General features: G+C 39.4%; 2 protein-coding genes across 3 annotated transcripts in view; both read right to left on the bottom strand.

Annotated features, from left to right (window-relative positions):
* The window catches only part of LOC105814781 (phospholipid-transporting ATPase IB-like), a 122,364-nt gene extending 121,003 nt beyond the window's left edge, over positions 1-1,361 (bottom strand). The window contains exon 1 of the mRNA XM_012649871.1: positions 1,034-1,361. Within this exon, the coding sequence (XP_012505325.1) occupies positions 1,034-1,361 (328 nt within the window). The remainder of the gene's footprint in view (positions 1-1,033) is intronic.
* A 7,899-nt stretch (positions 1,362-9,260) lies between these two features.
* RNF6 (ring finger protein (C3H2C3 type) 6) lies at positions 9,261-18,733 on the bottom strand. 2 transcript variants are annotated; one of them, XM_012649898.1, is made up of 5 exons: positions 18,268-18,733; positions 17,730-17,812; positions 15,812-16,016; positions 14,880-14,975; positions 9,261-12,080 (listed from the first exon to the last, which is right to left on the bottom strand). In XM_012649898.1, exons 3-5 carry the CDS (start codon positions 15,996-15,998, stop codon positions 10,315-10,317), a joined length of 2,049 nt encoding a protein of 682 aa, XP_012505352.1. In that variant the 5' UTR covers positions 15,999-16,016; positions 17,730-17,812; positions 18,268-18,733; the 3' UTR covers positions 9,261-10,314. The 2 variants fall into 2 exon arrangements, with proteins under 2 accessions (XP_012505352.1, XP_012505353.1); XM_012649899.1 differs by having other exon boundaries at positions 9,262-12,080; positions 18,425-18,733.
* Positions 18,734-19,020: the final 287 nt, after the last annotated feature.

The raw sequence follows: 19,020 nt of genomic DNA, 5'->3' as shown, positions 1-19,020 counted from the left end.
CTTTCCAAAATCAAAGATCTATAATCACACTTCTGGAAAGCTCCTTCCTCCCCAACATTCAATATAGAGAAGATTCACTTAAGTCCCAGCTCCTGCTAGCTTCGGAATATACAGTAAGAGGCGAAAGAGAAATAGCTCCCTGCCCTTTTGAAACTCTCAGTCTAGTAAACATAGGTGTTAAACAAATAAACACAAAATACATGTTTTTAAATGATGCATTGTTTTAAGAGCGAAGGGCAATACAGTTTTGGAAGACCAGGAAAGGCTTAGGACATTTAAGCTGAAGTCTAAAGCATTAGAAAGAGGTTGGCAGAGAGAGGAGAATCTTTCAACCACAGGAAACTGCAGAAGTCTCCCTGAGGAAGTGTGAAAGGTCCATGCGAGACTGGCGCCTGCGGGGAGGAAGGGAGTGAGCTGGGCGGCTGCAGGCAGGGCCACGGGGGACAGGTCACGCAGCGGCTGGAGAGGAGGTAAAGATTTCAGGTTTATTCTAAAATGCAATGGGGACGCCAGTCACAGGCTTTAGTCGGGAGTAAGAACTCAAGTCATTTACTGATGCTCTCATTGCAAATGTTCATTACCCTAGGTGGCCTAAAATGTGTCAGAGTCATGATACACACACTGCAGAGGAAGATTTCAAAACCAGATTTTTTAGAAAGAGAAGCAAGCAAGCAATCAAGACATTTCTGGAAATCCGACAGATGTGAAATGCTGTGTTTGAAAGGCCAGAGCGCGTGTAGCTCTCGGCAGTTAAAAGTCCAGAGGGTGAGATGAGCGCGCGCAGTCGCGTTTCTCAGCGGGGGGGTCGCAGCGGTTGAGACAAGGAGCTTGGGTGAAGATACGGCGAGCGGGACACTCCGAGGGCCGTCGGCTTGGTACCCGGCCCAGCAGCCCCCGGACTCGGTGCCCGACGCCACGCCCCCAGGTCCGGGGCCACGCCCAAGGCGCCACCCACGGACGGACAGCGGAGAAGCTCCTGATCCAAGTCTATTGGCGCGCGCACACACACGCACGCACGCACAGACTCGCGCACGCGCACACCCGTCGGTGAGGACCCTGACGGGCTGCTTGAGGATTGAGCCTCCTCGGCCGCCGTCGCTCGCTCGGCAGTCGCGGGCATCGTGGCGCTTGCTACCCAAAAGCAGGCGGCTGGTTAGCTGTGCTGGTCCTCGGTCGGGGGGCACAGTAGAGCGCCGGCCGCGGGGAGGACGGGGAATCGTCAGGGACCTGGCCTCCCTCTCTCCTCCCGTGACCGGCGGACTCTGGACCTCTTCGACGGCCTCGACAGGCCTGAGGTTCTGGGCTGGGGCTGTCCTCGCGTCCTTCTTTAGCCGTCCTCGGGGCCGACGGCCTGAAGACATCTTGCACCGCCACCGTGGACACCTCTCGCCCTGGCTGCGACGTGGGGGATCCCAGCCTACGGACTGGGAACCTGGTGGGAGACGAATAGAAGGGGGAAAGCCTGGAAAGTAAGCTGGCCCAAGACGGGGGAAACGTTTAGTGGTCAGGCAAGGCTGATGGTCTTTGGGATCGCGGAGTAGCAGAATTCTTGGGGTTGTCCGGTGTAGCTGGTAACAATGGCCATATTTCTGCAGTCTCTTCGAGGCAAGCTAGAATTTATTTAACATGCAACTTCAAAACTCTTCCAGCCTCTACTCACATTACCCAGTTCTACAGCCCTATCTATATTGTTACGTATTCTTTACAGCAGCACCCTACTTACCAGTACCAAAATCTGTATCAGTCAGGGTTCTCCAGAGAACAGAAACAATGTGTATACAGGGAGAGATTTTTAAGGAATTGGCTGACATGACTGTGGAACTTGGTAAGTCCAAGGTCTGCAGAGTAGCCCAGCAGAATAGAGACCCAAGAACGAATTGCAGTTTGAGTCCAAGGGCAGTCTACTGGTAGAATTTCTTCTTGCTCTGGAGAGGTCAGTCATTGCTCTATTAAGGCCTTCAACTGAATAGATGAGGCCTGCCCACAGTATGGAAAGTAATCTGCTTTACTCAAAATCCACTGATTGAAATGCTAATCTCAAAAAAAAAAAAAAAAAACCTTCAAAGAAACATTCAGAATAATATTTGACCAAATATCTGGGCACCGTGGCCCAGCCAAGTTGGCACATAAAAGTAATCATCACAGCATCTATGAAAAACCTAAAGCTAACATACTTAACAGTGAAAGACTGAATGCTGTCTACCTAACAGCAGGAAGAAGGCAATGATATCCACTCTCACCACTTGTATTCACCGTTGTAATGAAGGTCCCATAGAGTGTTACAAGGCAGGAAAAAAGGCATACATTTTGCAAAGGAAGAAGCAAAACTGTCTTGATTTGCATATGACATGTTTAGTGTGTAGAATAAGGAATCTTCTAAGCTACTAAATAAACTTATGAATAGCAAGGTCAGAGAACATAAGATCAAAATATAAAAATCAATTATATGTCTATATACAAGTAATAAATGCTTGAAAATTGAAATTGTGGAAAAACATTTACAATAACTTTAAACAACTTAAAACATTTAGGCATAAATTTAAGAAATATGGAAAACACAATAAAGTACAAACCACTGCTTAGAGAAATTTTAAAAGACCTCAATAAATGGAGATATATACCATGTTGATAGATTAGAAGATTCAGTACTGTTAAGACATCAGTTCTTTCCAAAATGATCTATAGATTGAATGCATTTCCAATCAAAATCCCAACATTGTTTTGCTTAGAAATTAACAAGCCAATTTTTAAATTTATACAAAAATCCAGAGGACCTAGGGTAGCCACACAGAAATGATACAAGATTAGATTTATAGAACAATGAAACAAACTAGATAGTCTAGAAGTTGACCCACATATACATGTTCAACTAATTTTCACCATAGAAATTCAATGGGGGTGGATAGACTTTTAACATATGGTGCTGGCACAACTGGGCATCTCTGTGCAAAAACAAAATTGACCTGGATCCTTACTTCCCACCAAACTAAAAATGAACTCAAAATGGATCATAGATTTAAACATAAAAGCTAAAGCTAAAAGAAACAAAACAAAACAGAAGAAAAGTATTTGTGATCTTGGGATAGGCAAAGATTCTTAGGTAGGACACAAAAAAAGCATGAACCACAAAAGAAAAACATTGATAATATGGATGTCATCAAAATTAAAAACTATTTCTCTTTCAAAGACACCATTAAGAAAATGATAAGACAAGTTAGAGAATGCTGGGAGGAAAAAACATTTATATATCTACATATATCTATATATTTATATAGAGAGAGACATAGATCACAAATGACTAATACTTGTAAGAACTCTTACAACTTAATAAGATAAACCAATGGGGAAAAATAAGCAAAGACGTGCGTGTGTGTGTGTGTGTGTATGTGTATATATATATAGTGAGAGAATAAGTACAGGAAAAGATAACTGTTATGGACTAAATATTTGTGTTTCCCCAAAATTCATATGTTGGAATCCTAGCCCTAGTGTGATAGTATTAGTGAGACCTGTGGAGGTGATTAGGCCGTAAAGGTGGAGCCCTCATGAATTTGGGATTAGTACCTTACAAAAGAGATCTAAGAGAGCTCTCTCGTCCCTTCCACCATGTGAGGACATAGCAAGAAGACAGCCATCTGTGAACCAGGAAGCGAGCCCTCACCAGACACCAAATATGCCAGTGCCTTAATCTGGAACTTCCCAGCCTCCAGAAAAATGAGAAATAAATGTTTGTTGTTTATAAGCCACCGAGTCTGTGGTATTCTGTTACAGCATCCTGAACAGACTAAGGCAAAACCTGACATCATTAGTCATCATGGAAATTTAAATTCAAACCATAACAAGATACCATTTCATCTCCATACAAATGGCTAAAATCAAAGAGCCTGACAATACTGATTGTTAGGGAGAATGTGAAACAACTGAAATTCTCATATCAGGCTTGGCTTCATGGGCACTGTGCTCAGATGAGCCCCACACTTGATTTAATGCTCCGCTGGCACTGTCTTAAAATTCTTAATAATTTTCCATTTGAACTAGTGTTTTGTAAGTGAAGTCCAATGGGACAAGGCAGGATAGTGTGAGCAGAGTAGATAATCAGAATTTGTGCTGTTCCTTGCTGCCCCGTGCAGACATAGTGTTTGCCGTGTCCCATGAGCACAGAATTCTGGTGGACATGATGTAGCGCGGAAGTTCGGCAAGACTCAAAAGTGAGTAGAAAGTAATCATGTTGTTTCTCAAAAAATTAAAACTAGAATTACCATATGATTCAGCAATTCCATTTCTGGGTATATACCCAAATAACTGAGAGCAAAGACTCTTGGTGTTGCATAATATAAAGATGAAACAGCAGTAAAATTTATGCTAATAATTAATAGCATGAATAACAAATTAAAAAAAAAAACACCACAACAGACCCCTCAGGAATGCTAATAATAATAACCAGCACATCATCTTAATTTTCTGTGAGAGCAACTCCAGAAGAAAAAAGCTTTATATTTCCTGTTTTTTGAACAATGGACCTCACATTTTATTTTGCACTGGGTCCAGTACATTGCTGGTAGGAATGTAAAATGGTCCAACCCTTTTGCAAAACAGTTTGCTTCCTCTGGACTTCATCCCACGCACCTTTCTCCTTTGTTGATGATGCTTATAGCCTTTCCCTGTAATAAATGTCAGCTGTGAGCACAACGTATATGCTGATTCCTGTGAGTTCTTCTAGTGGATCACTAAATTTGGGTATGGTCTTGGAGATGCCCCAACACAGAGATTTATCAGGAACACCTAGTCATTCAGTGCTGGGAAGAAAAATGTAATTGAATCCCTTCCAAGCCACATGGTTGCAGTGGACTTGATCCCAACTGGTTGGAGTGAAAAGGTGATTCTCCCTGACCCTACAGACAAAAATGATGCCTCCTTCCTATTGTAAACTGCACTGGTCTGAAACGCAAAGAAAGGACAAGGGTGACACCTTTGGGAATAGTTGGGAGCTTTTCTTTAATCTTCCTAACTATTCCAGAAGCAAACTCTATTTAGCTAAGAGTTAGAGTCATAGAAAGATCATCTTGACAAAATGCTAATAACAAACAAAAAAACCCACAAAGAAACAAAAAAACTAAAGGTGTTGTAATACCATGGCTATTCTTTTAGCAAATTAAGAATAATACAAGATTTCTGGCATTGGCTACAAGACCCCAAATTAAATTGTTAAGGAGCTAATCACAGTTTTAAGGAAGTTATATTGTCAAAAAAGTTCCTACCCTGTTGTACAGAGACCTATGGCTGTTCAACATTATGGCAGTCCCTGAACCAAGCCCTAACATGGAAGTGCCAAGATCAAAGCCATTCACCAGCATCCCGTAAACCCTCTGCCCACCATCACCACCACCAGCACCAACAGGGAAATCCTCCCTCAGTGCCTTTCTGAGGGTGCCCTCACTCAGGATCTGAGCCAGCCGGACTGGCTGACCAGATAATGTACTCTGCCTCCAGATAAGTGAGTCAACAAAGAGAATGCTTGAGACTCACTGTTTTTAATACCCATCCGGCTAAGCTTACTCAGCAAGACATGGCATATATTCTGTACCAGTAATCAACGTATGGCACTTCTTTCCCCACTTGTGGTTTGTTTTTTATTCCGCTTCACTGTATCAGGTCAATAGGAGAAGCTACTTTTATCATTTATCCCATAAGCTGCAGGACGGTGAGGAGTCACAATTAAACCTCATCAAATCCAAGACAATGGAGAGATGGACACTACACAGAAAACCTGAACTCAGAGGGGCTAAATTGTGTCACTTCATAATACAGAAGATATATATGACTTTGGATTGTTTCCCACAGGAGAGAGTGTGAATATGTTTGGAATTACATAGAAGACAGCTGAATTAGGGTTAAGTAGGAGCATTTTTACAATTGAATATGTGAGAAGGAGCAGTGTATATACACTGGGCAGCCAAGAGGTTACTCCATCTTCAAATGAGACATAAATACAATAGAGGAAAAATACGTCTAAAAGTGTTTGTTATTTTCTGGAAGAAATATGATGATGTTATTTTAACACAAAGAAAGAATAAGGCTGGGCGCAGTGGCTCGCGCCTGTCATCCTAGCACTCTGGGAGGCTGAGGTAGGTGGATCGTTTGAGCTCAGTAGTGTGAGACCAGCCTGAGCAAGAGCAAGACCTCGTCTCTACTAAAAATAGAAAGAAATTAGCTGGACAACTAAAAATATATAGAAAAAATTAGCTGGGTATGGTGGTGCATGCCTATAGTCCCAGCTACTCAGGAAGCTGAGGCAGGAGGATTGCTGGAGCCCAGGAGTTTGAGGTTGCTGTGAGCTAGGCTGACGCCACAGCACTCTAGCCCAGGCAACAGAGTGAGACTCTGTCTCAAAAAAAAAAAAAAAGAAAAGAAAGAATAATATAGGGGCCAACTCAGAGTCTTCACAGATTTAATACTCAAAACAAAACTTGCTTAAAGTAATTATGGATCCCCAATTATCATAAAGGAAAATATACTCAGGAACAAACACACTCATATCCACTGAAAATAACTCACGATCTGTCTCCAGACTGGGGAAACAATCGCCTCTGACAGCCATCATCATGAAGTTCTCAATGATAGGTGGATCTGGCTTCCTGGGAAATCTCCTAATACAGATACCCCAGCTCTCTGATTTCCAGGGTTAGACAAGACGGATAGAGAGACCCCAAGTGAGCCTCCTGTCATTGCAAAGGGAATAACTACCACCCCTCCATGTGGAGTGCTGTTTCTAGTTTCTTTCTCCTCTAGCCAGAGATTATTCAAATAGAGAGATGCAAGAAGATTAGAAGTTCATTAGACATTCTTGTCTGGGAGTAATATGCATGAAAATGCCCCATACTCAGTTTATTAACTCTGTTCCTTAATGCAGCATCTTCAGATGCCTCATTCACCTCTTTTCTGGATTCGCCTTTATAGTACAGCTTCTGTTTTATATCCTTCAGGAGGAGCCCTTCTTCTCCATTCATGAAACACAAGGATGCATTTGCATATGGAAATTAGGGTAATCATAAACACATGATATGAAAAAGCTATACAATTATAAAAATATTTTTAGGAGGAATTAGACTGAAAACTTCCCAAGGCACTTTTACTTCTCCAGCACGCAGGGAAAGGCACCAGAGTTGGAGGCAAATGGCTGTGTGAAGTGACTAATCTCTGCCAATTACTATGTTAAGTGGCAAAAATACTTCAAGGAGATCTTGAGAAATTTAAATATGAATTCATGTTAAATACTGAAAGGAAAATAACCTCCTAAGAGTGATGAGCCAGGGTCACAACAATGCTAGTGGAGATTAGAAAATCTGGGCGACGCCAAAACAGGGTAAAAGGATGTAACTGTGGGAGAGCAGCTGAGAGCTCGCAATCTAGAAATAGATGCTTGCCAGACAGCCACACTATAAAGAACAAGCTCTACAGACCTGACACAGAACATAATATTCAAATGAATTTCTAACCATTTGTTCCTTTCTATATTGGAACCACAAAATGTACAATCCTTACTAAATAGAGCTATAAATAGGTTAATGAGCCTTTGTATTTATCATCTGCCTCGTTTATTGGTAAATGAATAAAAATATTAAAGAAACCCTTTGTTCTCAACTGGGGTATCAATTTACAAAATTTATTAAGCTGTACTGCTGCTTTTAGGGAATTTTCCATAGAGTACACAACTTAGTTCTGTTTCAAACACCTATTTGGGATTTCTTCCCATGCTGGTAGCACTATTAGGTCTTGCAAAGGACTAAGTCAAACAAAGATTTAATGTGCTTTTTTCTGTATCCCTACTTTTTTTCATTTCCCTGTTTGTTCTCCTCCTAATCTTCCTAACCAATCAGGCCAGGAGAGGTAGAACTTCCTGAAGAGTAATCCATATAAGAAATAAATGCTGGATTTAGCCTCTCCTCATATTTGGGACAAATGATAACACTGAACTAAGCGTGTGAGATGTATGATTTAGGATATGTTTAAGATGTCTAAATGGGCATTCCTTATGGTGGTCATTTGGGTCAGCTCTCCTCTACTCAGGTGATTGTCTCTTCATCCATGGACATATGATTCTCTTCCACCTCTTTATACTGAACAAGAGACCAAATAATATCTTCTTTTTTTTTTTTTTTGAGACAGAGTCTCACTCTGTTGCCCTGGCTAGAGTGAGCACCGTGGCATCAGCCTAGCTCACAGCAACCTCAAACTCCTGGGCTCAAGCGATCCTTCTGCCTCAGCCTCCCGAGTCGCTGGGACCACAGGCATGTGCCACCGTGCCCGGCTAATTTTTTCTGTATATTTTTAGTTATCCAGCTAATTTCTTTCTATTTTTAGTAGAGACGGGGTCTCGCTCTTGCTCAGGCTGGTCTCGAACTCCTGAGCTCAAACAATCCACCTGCCTCGGCCTCCCAGAGTGCTAGGATTACAGGCGTGAGCCACCGCGCCCAGCCACGTCTTCTTTTTTTAAAACAATATTTTTATACCCTTCTCATTCATTACCATCACTCTAGGTTAGACAGTAATGATGATAACTGATAATAAAAATGATGGTTTTTATCACAATAGTTCCTTTATTGGTTTCTTTGCTTCCCTCTCTCCATTCCCCTGTATTCTGTATAGCACAATCTTCCTGAAACATTAAAAACAATCTTACCATTTGCCACTAAAATTATCATGGGACATCTAATGTCTGGAAGATAAAATAAAAATTCCTTAGTCTGCTATGTAAAGCCTTCAAATCAGGTCCAAATCAACCTTCCCAGTCTTATGTCCTGTAACTGACCTACATAAATCATTTACTCCAAAGTCACAACTTTTACAAAAACTGTTCACTCCAGGTATTATTAAACACACTCCCTCTAATATTCCTGGGCATGCATCTAACCTAATGAATTGAACACAATCACCTATGAAAAAGTAAAAGTAAATGTGGAGATATTTCTAAATCACACAGAACCTGGCCTTGATGTATTGTTCTTATGATTTTGACCAAGCAGTATTACAAGAAAACTGTGTCATATATTCATAAAAGATTATGAATAATCATTCATTTTATCAATTGATTTTCAATTTTTAAGAGCAAATAGGGCTTTTCCATGAAGATAGGGACCTTTGTCTGTCTGGCATCTGGGGAATCCTCAACACCTGTAACACTGCCTGGCACCTAGTATAAAATAAATATTTTGAAAACGAATAAAGCACAGTGGAGCAATAGAAAAAAATAGTCCACATATAGTCTTTGTTTTAATATTTATTGGTAGAAATAGATCTTCTATGCATATTTTGTGTTTATATAAATTCTACATTCTCTTAAAGGTTTTTTGTTTTATTTTAATTGGAGTTTTTTAGCTTCCAAGTAAACTTAATATATTATCTATGCATTTGATTTTAGACATTTTTTCAGATGTTAAAACTAAATTTGAGAAACCATGCGTATTGTATAGCTTACCTAATAACCCAAAGAATTGTTTGCACTTTCAAAAATGTTACAAAAAGGCAGAACTCAAGTTAAATAACCTATATGTTCTAAATTTTCCATTTCTAAATAAATATTTGTTTAGTATCATATATTGCTTGCTGTATAAGTCAGATTGTCAGACGCTTCAGTAAACTATCTCTATTTTTAAATTATTTCTTAAGCCACTTTCTCTCAGAGATGATCTTGCCAATATTAAACATTATGCCATATGCAGTATTATCTCAAAAGCTTAAATAAGAACCAAACTTGTAGTTTTCAGACTGAATATTTTAACCTTAAAATCATATACCTATATACACACACACATGGTATGCTGCACATTAAATTTAACATTTCGAATAACTTAAATATATTTAGTTAACACTCAGCCAAATACTTCCATGAAAAGATATTGTCCTTAGAATAAAAAGTTAATGAAAGCATAGACACCAATGTCTAGACATAGTACTAAGCCTACGAAACTTGAAAGTCCAAGTCCGCTGTACATTAAGATTGATTGATTTTTAACCTACTGAATTATACAGATACAAAAGTGCTTAGCATGACAAAATTACCAAAATAAAAACATTTTAGAGGTTATTTGGTGCTAGCAATATTAACTATTCTGTACTTTTGGATAACTTAACATTTGCATTTTAAATTTTATATAAATTTCCTCTTTTTAACAAGTTAAAAAAGCACACAAAAAAATAGTTCAAACTATAATCTGTTATTTTTCATCCTCGTTAGCTCATCACAAACAACTCAGCAAAACTATTCGTGAATACTCAGCTTTACTAAAATACAGCATTTGAATAGATCCCATCACTTTACCCATTGTTTGCTATACTGGACCCTAAAACAGGCTGCCGACAGATTGGACAAGTGCAATTCTCCGAGAGCCATCGGTCAATACAATGAATGTGAAATTCATGTGTGCAAGGTAATTGCCTGAGCTTATTTCCAGCTACATAGTCACTGATACAAACACTACAGATTTTACCTAGTTCACTATCGATACTATTATGCTCATAGTTCCGGGTGGAAAGATTGTCAATCTGTTCCTTGGTTAAACCACGTATTCGATCGTCGTCCTCACCTTCATTTAGTAAAAAAAAGTGAGCAAGGCGAAGAATAGGTAGCGTTCCAGTTTCAACTAAATTGTCTGAATTTTGCAACTGCCTGCCACCTCTATTGTCACTGTTTTGGGTATGAGGCTGAGTGGTTTCATTTTCACCATGCATTTCAGTGCTGTCTTCTTGGGCCTGCCTGTCTCGAGAGGAACCTTCACTGTGCTGACTGCTGTTGTTAACTGTACCTACGTCACTCAGTTCTGAGTACATCTCTGGTAAATGCTGACCATTTCTCTGAATCTCTGACTCCGATTCAGCCTCCATTAGAGAACTCAATTCTCCAAACCCAGTCATGATCTGCCTTAAAATTGACCGAAGAGCCACTGACGATGGCTCAACAAGCTCATTCTCAGAAATCCTACGAAGGGGAACTGTTATGGTACTAACATAGGTTCGCATACCTGACCGCTCTAAACGAGAAATAGTTCGGCGAAAGCCTCCACTATTGCTTTCAATAGTGACTGTATTTTCTTCTAGCCCTACCCTAGATCGAGTTCTATTTGCAATACTATCCCGATCTCTATTTTCTCCAGGACGAATCCTTCTCACTTGAAGGTCCAGAGTGATTGTTGGATGTCGCTGTACGGCAGTTGAGGATCTGCTGGATTCTTCTCCTTCTTCTACTGTTATTCTTGACACAAGTCTTGAATTAGACAATGGGGTATGTGCAGTACCTCTACGTTCTCTATCTTGCTCTAAAAAGACACGAGTTATACCTCTCCTCCTAACAGATCTTCTAATGGTTTGCTGTAAAGGTCTACTTTCCCTTTGGGAATTATGATAAACAGTGCCACTCTGTCTCTGAATTGGTGAACGGCTTCGACTACTAAAAGTAGATCGTAATCTTATTGGCTCTAATCTTTGGTTTGTATTCCTCACTGTAACATTAGTTCTAGCCCCATTTTCCCAAACATGGGCTGCTCCAAATCGTTGCCCCTCCCTTTGCCTGAGTTCGCTACCACCTGATTGGTTTGTGTGACTACTGAAATTAGTGCGTTGAGCACTAGTTCTAGGAATGCCAACTGCTCCCCCAATTTCATTTCTTAACCCTCCTAATGTTGAGAAAGATCCTTCAGCTGAATTCTGCCTCCTTGAACCAAGCCTAGTCCTTGGAATGTTGGAACTACTACCACCATTGAAATTCATTGAGGTTTGGCTTCTTGTTCGCCTAGCCACAGGACTAGTTGACCTTTGCTGCCTATTTCTAGTGTGATCTCTATTAATATCTGAAAGTGGAATGCCTGTATAATCTTCTCCATGAATTTCAAATCCTCTATTCTCATGATTTATGTGGATTTCAAGACTAAATCGAAACTCTCCACTGTTCGGGTTTGTTCGACTCACAGCTCTCCAAGTTTGATTCCCATTTTGTCCACTTCGAGTTGCATTTCCTGTGCGCCGAAAGGTGTTCAACCATTCTAGCAGGGAATCTTCACTTGAATTTTCTCTAGGGACTTCTGAGTCTGGAAAGCAAATCAAATCACCTTAAGATCAATTCCTAAAATCTACCTTATTTTCTTCCTTTATTGGAAGCTTGTAAGAAAAACATTTGTACTAAAGAACATCTGTGAATTTTAATGAAAAAATGGCAAAAAACTGAACTTACTGAAAGTATATACTACCAGAAGCATATTATAAAAATTAAACTACTTACATAATTATAAAACTATAGTATTTATGCAAAGCTGTGGAGAAATCATTACTCCTGCTTTCTAAGTACCTGTTATTGGCAAGATATTAAGCCAAGTGAGAAATATATCCACTACTAAAATTATACATTTAAATTGCTTTATGAATATAGTAATATCAATAAAAGAAGCAAACTTTATGTAAAATTCATCCTATATTTGTGGAATCTTTCTGGAAAAACCAACTCAATCAACATCTTTGCAACTAGGTATTTTTATAAACTTAGGAATTGTATCCTATTTCTCAGAAGCTGCCAAAAATGTACATATCAAGAAATCTGGCATTGTGAATATAATGTTAGAACCACATTACTGTATTTGGGAGACTGTAGGCAAATTACCTAAGTTTTCTATGGCTGTATCCTTGTCAATAAATTATAGATAATAATAGTATCAATCTCATAGTGTTATCATGAGGATAAGACACTGTATATAAAATAATTAGCATAATAGCTGGCACATAGGAAGTGGTCCATAAATGTTAGCTGTTATACACAATACATTTTCTATTAATTTAGAATATAAGCTCCAAGAAGACAAAGATTTTTGTACTTTTTAGTCACTATTAAATCCCCAGCCTTTACAACAGTATCTGCTACAAATCAGACTCTCGACTGATACTGTTCAATGAATCAATTTAGAAATAGATGTGCCCCAGATAAACTTCTTTGACTATGATACTGCCACTGTGCCAAGCTTAAATTTTCCATTTATATACAGTGGAGTATACAAAGTGTAAAAACTCAATGAAAAGCATTAGCACATTAACTATACAGACTTCAACTTTAAAGTTTGGTCTACTCAAAAATAGCTATTAAATGAGATTGCTTTGGTTTCACTTCATTATGCAATCTCTCTCATAAAAAATTTTTTTAAATGTTGAAGTTAAAGTTGTTAATCAGCTGTTGGTGCTGAGAAAATAAACAGCAACCATAGCTATATGCTAACGATAATGAGCTATTTTACATTTGATGACTACATTTTCCATTAAAACATATTCAAAAGACCAGTATTAACAGTTTTATCAATACAGTGCAACTTACAAATCTGCACACAAAGAATACAATGTGTTAATATTCAATTTCCATTTTAGTTTGTAAGAAGATATGAGTAAAGGGCAGGTAAACATTAATCATTCTAAATGCTGCTTTCTTCACTGATTAACTAGAATGTGGTGATCATGGTGTGTGTCAAAGAGTTTGCTAATTATATACTTAAATCTATCCTACTCTTCTTCCATTGTGAAAGTATAGTAAATGGACAGCCTGGCAGCTGGGTGTGGCTATGTGACTAAGCTCTCATAAATGGCATGGGAAAAGAAGTGATACATCTTGTTTTCAGGTTGGTGCCTGGACCTTCTTCCTGACAGCTAAAACCTAGATGTCGTTGTGACGTAGCTTGATAATGCAAATGATACCCTGAAGCAGTGGTGTCCCATTAAACTTTCTGCAGTAATGGAGATGTTCTGTGTTTATGCTGTCCAGTACAGAAGCCACTAGCAACATGTGACTGTTGAGCACCTGAATGTGGCTAGCATGAATGAGGAACTAAATTTTAAATTTTATTTAATTTTAATTAATTTAAATGTAAATAGTCACATGTGGCTAGTAGCTACAGCACCGGACAGCACAGTTGTAGCACCATTCTGCTAGTTGGGTGGATCCCAGGAAGATTTCCTTCCCTGGACTATTAACATGAGAAAGAAAGAAACTTCTATCTTGTTGAGCCATTGCATTTTGGGGTTTTTATACAGACTTCGTGGTAACAAATACAATGATTTTGAAATAATATGTGAAACTACTACTAACAAATAGGTCTGGGGAGGAACCTATTTGGTAAGAGGGACATGAAGGTTGACTTTTACTTTTAACTCTTTTATCTTTCTATTTAGTTTGAAATTTTTTTACAAGTACTGTGTTTTTTATAAGAACTTTTTATATTATGGATTAGTGTTTGCTCAATTAAATGACAAGCAGACCAAGAAACAAAAACAGGTTTCCTCCTGACTCTGAGTCTTATATAAAAAAATTTTTTTTTACTAGTTCACTTATTTTTTCTGCCAATTTTATTTTATTTACTTTTTTTTTTTTTTAAAGAGACAATGTCTTGCTCTGTTGCCCAGGCTGGAGTGCAGTGGCACAATCATAGCTCACTGAAGCCTCAAACTCCTGGGCTCAAGCAATCACAGCCTTCCAAGTAGCTGGGATTACAGGCATGTGCCACTGCACCTGGCATGTGTATAAATTTTTAGAAGCTGAGTTACATCACTGTAAAAGAAGAAGTACGTACATTCTAAGATTAAAAAGAACTATGCTGGGAATTAACTGAATTATATACTATTTCATATACATAAGGTCCCTGAAGGCAATTTGTGTAAGACATCTTTGTATTCACTCCTCTGTCCTGTATTGCCTAACCATATAGCTTTGCATATAGTACTCACACAAATATTATCTGAATGAATACCACATTAAAACTGGAAAACATTAAAAACATATTGTATAAGATCCAGTAATTTCATGTCTGTAATTGCTCCAATCAAGCTTGTTCCTTATGGAATGGAGTTCACAGTACCTCTGTTATTTGTTTCACTTCCCAAGTCAGGCTGAGACGCTAGTTGTTCCTTGACCCCAGCTAACCGCTGTTGTAATTCTTCTGATGTTATTTCTCCTAAAACAATGAAAAATTGCTCATTTAAGAATTTTAAATTATCAAATTTTATGAGAACTCACAAAAGATAAGACTAATCTTTAGCAACTTGTAGAAGACAATGTCTTATTTTCATATGTCCTGTAAATCGAAGAGTTAAAAATATCCAACTGACACAAATGTACATCAGTTTGGTTGTGCTTCATTAATTGTTTTACTAAAATTTATTAAAATAAAATTTAATTTGAATAATTGGTAAAGTACTCTCAGTTGATATATTTAGGAAACTATAAACTATAATTCTGTAGCTTTTTGTCAGTTAAAAAGAAATTAAGGAGGAAGCATTTATAAAGAAAACTTCAACTCTTTAATTGAATTTTACCCCAATACTTCATTATATAGGTCATCGATATATAAACATACAATATATAAAATACAAATTTCTGCTACTTCATTTGTAAAATGAATTTGTAAAAACTTTATGGCGCACACTGGACTTTGGGGGGTTATTAATTCAGCTGACTAAATATAATACTCCAAATGAGTTAGAATTGGGTTTAAAATCATATTTTATTTATACAAATACTATTTAAGAGAAATAGGACTATATATGAGAATATTTAACACTATGATGTACATTAACCTGTTTGGCATCTGCGTAACAGTACTCCATGTCTAATATTCTCATCTACTTGTAACAACACACAGAAGCCAGTGATTTTCTACTTTGTTGTACTAAAAAGTTCTTAAACTCATAAACACAATACACCACATTTTGGGAGAGGGAAGAAGGGAAAAAAAAAATCTAACTCTCCTTATTTTGAAATCTGTCCAATGATGAAAAACCCATCTCTTACCAGGGGTGCCTAAAAGATTATGGTCTCTCATTAGCCGATAATCTTCATCATTGAGTTCATTAATAAACTGATAAAAAGCTTCTTCTCTGTGGAGACGCTCTTGCTGCCATCTTCTCTCAGTTTCATGATGAGTGCGGTCTTGAGTTTCTTCACCACCACCAACTGATCTAGCTCTAGACTGATTCATACTGAGATTCCTGGCTTTCTGTTCAAACAATATATACAAAATCCAATGTGTTAAGTCATGGACTACATATGGCTTTGTTTTTTTGTTTTTGAAAGAGACAGGGTCTCACTACGGTGCCCAGGCTAGTCTCAAAATTGTGGGATCAAGTGGATTATCCTACCTCAAGCCTCCTGAGTAGCTGAGACTATAGGCACGCATCTCAACACCTGGCTCTTGTAATCTTAACTTATAGGTTTTTTTATTTTTAAATTTTGTCCCCTACTCAAATACTTTATTTCAAAATCTTACAGTGAGAAATTTACATATAAAATGAAAAACAACTTCTAGGAGACAGAACACAATTGGACCTACTCTTTGCCTAAAGCTATCATTTAAATCAGACTGGATTTGGGTTCACCACATATTTCTCATAACTAAATACCAAAATGACTATCTCATTTTTTATCTCTTTGACTCTCTGGTAAAGTTGGTCTAAAAGTCCTCATTTATGTTTCAAATATCTGTACTTCATGTTTATGTAAATTTTAGGCTTGAATTACACATGTTCTTTACTTAATAAGCAAAGGGCTACTGGGAAGGTATAATTTACATTTTTTCCAGCATGGTATTCTTTCCAAAAAAGGCTCATAAATGTAATATTACCCCCCATTGCTCTTTGAGGTGAAAATAATTCAGCCTACTGTATCTACTGAATAGACTTGGAGTTGATCTCTCCTTAAAGCCTACCAGGAAGACTTTGAAACCTAATAGAAAACAATATACCACGCATGGCTCTGAGGATTGTAAAAATGCACCAAAGCACTTTGTCTCCCCATATTAAGCCTCATCCTTAAGCCTGGAATGGTTAGTTCCATGGGTTTAAGAGTGCCGGTGAAACTTCCCGACCTTGCCTAAGCAAAGGCTACTTTTGGATTATACTTAAATGCTGTTCCTGAGATAGCTACTATTAAACTATAGGGAAATCAAGGGAGAAAATGGTTTGTCTCATAAATATCTTGGAATTTCTTAACCACATCTATTTAGTGACTTACTAAAGCAATGGTTAACCAATTCGCTTGAGGGTATTTTTAAAACTCCAGATGCCCAGATCTCATTCCCAATCCCTGGTTAGAATTTTCCAGGTCTGTTGATAAAAGCTAATGGGGGTGTTCTGCAGTTGAAATAAACTATTCCTCGACAATTTCTGGCATGTCACTAGGGATATGAGTAATACAGCACCTGACTCAATAGAGGCTGGAGGCTCAACTGGCAAGGCTGCCAGTGAAGCAACAGTTCCAACTGTGCCTCTCAAAATACACCAGGTGTTTAATAAGCAAGCTGCTTTAAATATAAAGTGAAATTAGCCTACAGGTCGAAACTGCAGCAGGAGTAAGCAACTATCCAATTTCACATGCATTCTAACATTACATTACAAATTCAAGCATTTTTTTCCATAGTGGTTATTATGTCATTTTGAACAAATGATCTAGTAGCACTATTCACTCAAATGCAAATTAACATGACTAAAAATTCAGTATTTCTTTCCATTTTCAGAATAATCAGGACCATAATTACCAAATAGCATATTTGGTAGGTACCGCAGTAATATGATTTTTTTAACAAATACTTTAAAAAGTTGAAACGTATCATAAAATCAAGTTGCCCTAATATCATTCAAAACTTAAGAGCTTCTCCTCAAAGATAATTTTCTTATTCTTATTCAACTAACCGTAATTAAATCAAAGTGAATACCTTATTTTCCTTTCAACATGCTTTTAATATATGCAATGGTAGCCATCCTTCAACTGTTTGTGCCTTTTTTGAGAGCTGCCCATCTGAAGCAATAGAAGAGAGTTGAATTATTCAATAAATTGTCTTTCTGAAGGCCAGGAATGGCTGACAGTCTCCCAACTCTGCTGCAAAGACAAAGTAAATTCTCCAATGGATTTTGTTAGGCACTCACCTAGAAAATTAGCTCCCCATACAATTAGGTCATAAAAATCTCCCGCAAGGCCCTTTTCTCCCACAACAAAGTTAGGCCTTGCCTCCTACACTGTCACTGCTCCTGGGATTACGCCTCCTCTCTCAAAGGCCTTCCTCCTCCCTATCCCAGTCCCATTCGGATGTTGCCAGGGTCAGGTGTCTCCAGTTTACTTCTAAATCTTCACTTTTTTGCCACTCCCACCCTCCGTCCCGCTACTGGTTCCTTTCCTGGCCGTTGCGACGGAAGCTCGCGCCGGGGCATGGTCCCCACTACTACTAACAAACTGGCCTCAGAGGCCCAACCAACCTCTTTCCAACCGAGCCTCAAGTAACGCTTCCCTTAGCGACCTATATTCCCGCAGGGAAGGTGACAGACAGCGTCTCTGAACCAATCACCAGCGAGGGTAGCGCATAAGGCGAGCAGTTAACCAATTGGAGAAGAGGTGGGTGGCCCGAAGGATGACCTGCTTTCGTCGGCGTCTCCAGGAAGTAGTGGTGGGACTCGAGGATTTCCCCCGCGTCCGCCTCGTGCCCTGAGAAAAGTCTGCAGTAGGCGGCTGTCCTCAATGGGCCAGAGGCTGTGGCTGGGAGGCAGGAGAGGCTCGCCTCCGGAGGCCGCTGCGCCCGCTAATCGTCCACAGAGAGAAGCTGGAAGCTTGGGGTGGTCCTGCTGGAGAGCATGTTAATGGAGGAGGAACGGCAGGCCCCAGCCCTTCTTTCCCGAAGGCCAGTTCGATAGCCCACGGCCAGGCTCCCCCTCCACGGAGGGAGACGCTCCGCCGCCGGCTGGGAGCTCGACAGTGCGACTGGAAACTGCGTCCGGCGGGAGCCCGGGTGCCTGCGTTGTGCGTTCCGCCCTCTCGGCGCCGCGGTCGCAGGGCTTCTTCCTCGAATCCAAATACCCGGCCGCCCAGCGCTCGTGGCAGCCGTGTGGTCGAACAGACACAGCCTGCTTTCCACGCTGGGGAAGTACCAGCGCGTACTCTGCGTTTTGGTGTCGCCCGTTTGCCGGCCAGGCTACAGAATGCACCCAAGGTCTGTTCGTCTGTCTTTACTGTCC

The sequence above is a fragment of the Propithecus coquereli genome, unplaced genomic scaffold, assembly GCF_000956105.1.
Source record: "Propithecus coquereli isolate 6110/MARCELLA unplaced genomic scaffold, Pcoq_1.0 Scaffold306, whole genome shotgun sequence".
NCBI classification, from domain to species: Eukaryota; Metazoa; Chordata; class Mammalia; order Primates; family Indriidae; genus Propithecus; species Propithecus coquereli.
This window is presented reverse-complemented; position numbering and strand designations above follow the sequence as displayed.

What these genes read in the sequence shown, in the direction of transcription:
- RNF6 (XM_012649898.1), bottom strand. Translation starts at nt 15,998, where the DNA reads ATGAATCAGTCTAGAGCTAGATCAGTTGGTGGTGGTGAAGAAACTCAA. An exon ending in TAATCTTTTAGGCACCCCTG is followed by an intron (nt 14,976 to 15,811) that starts GTAAGAGATGGG and finishes TCATTGTTTTAG; the next exon opens with GAGAAATAACATCAGAAGAA. An exon ending in AAGTGAAACAAATAACAGAG is followed by an intron (nt 12,081 to 14,879) that starts GTACTGTGAACT and finishes TTTGCTTTCCAG; the next exon opens with ACTCAGAAGTCCCTAGAGAA.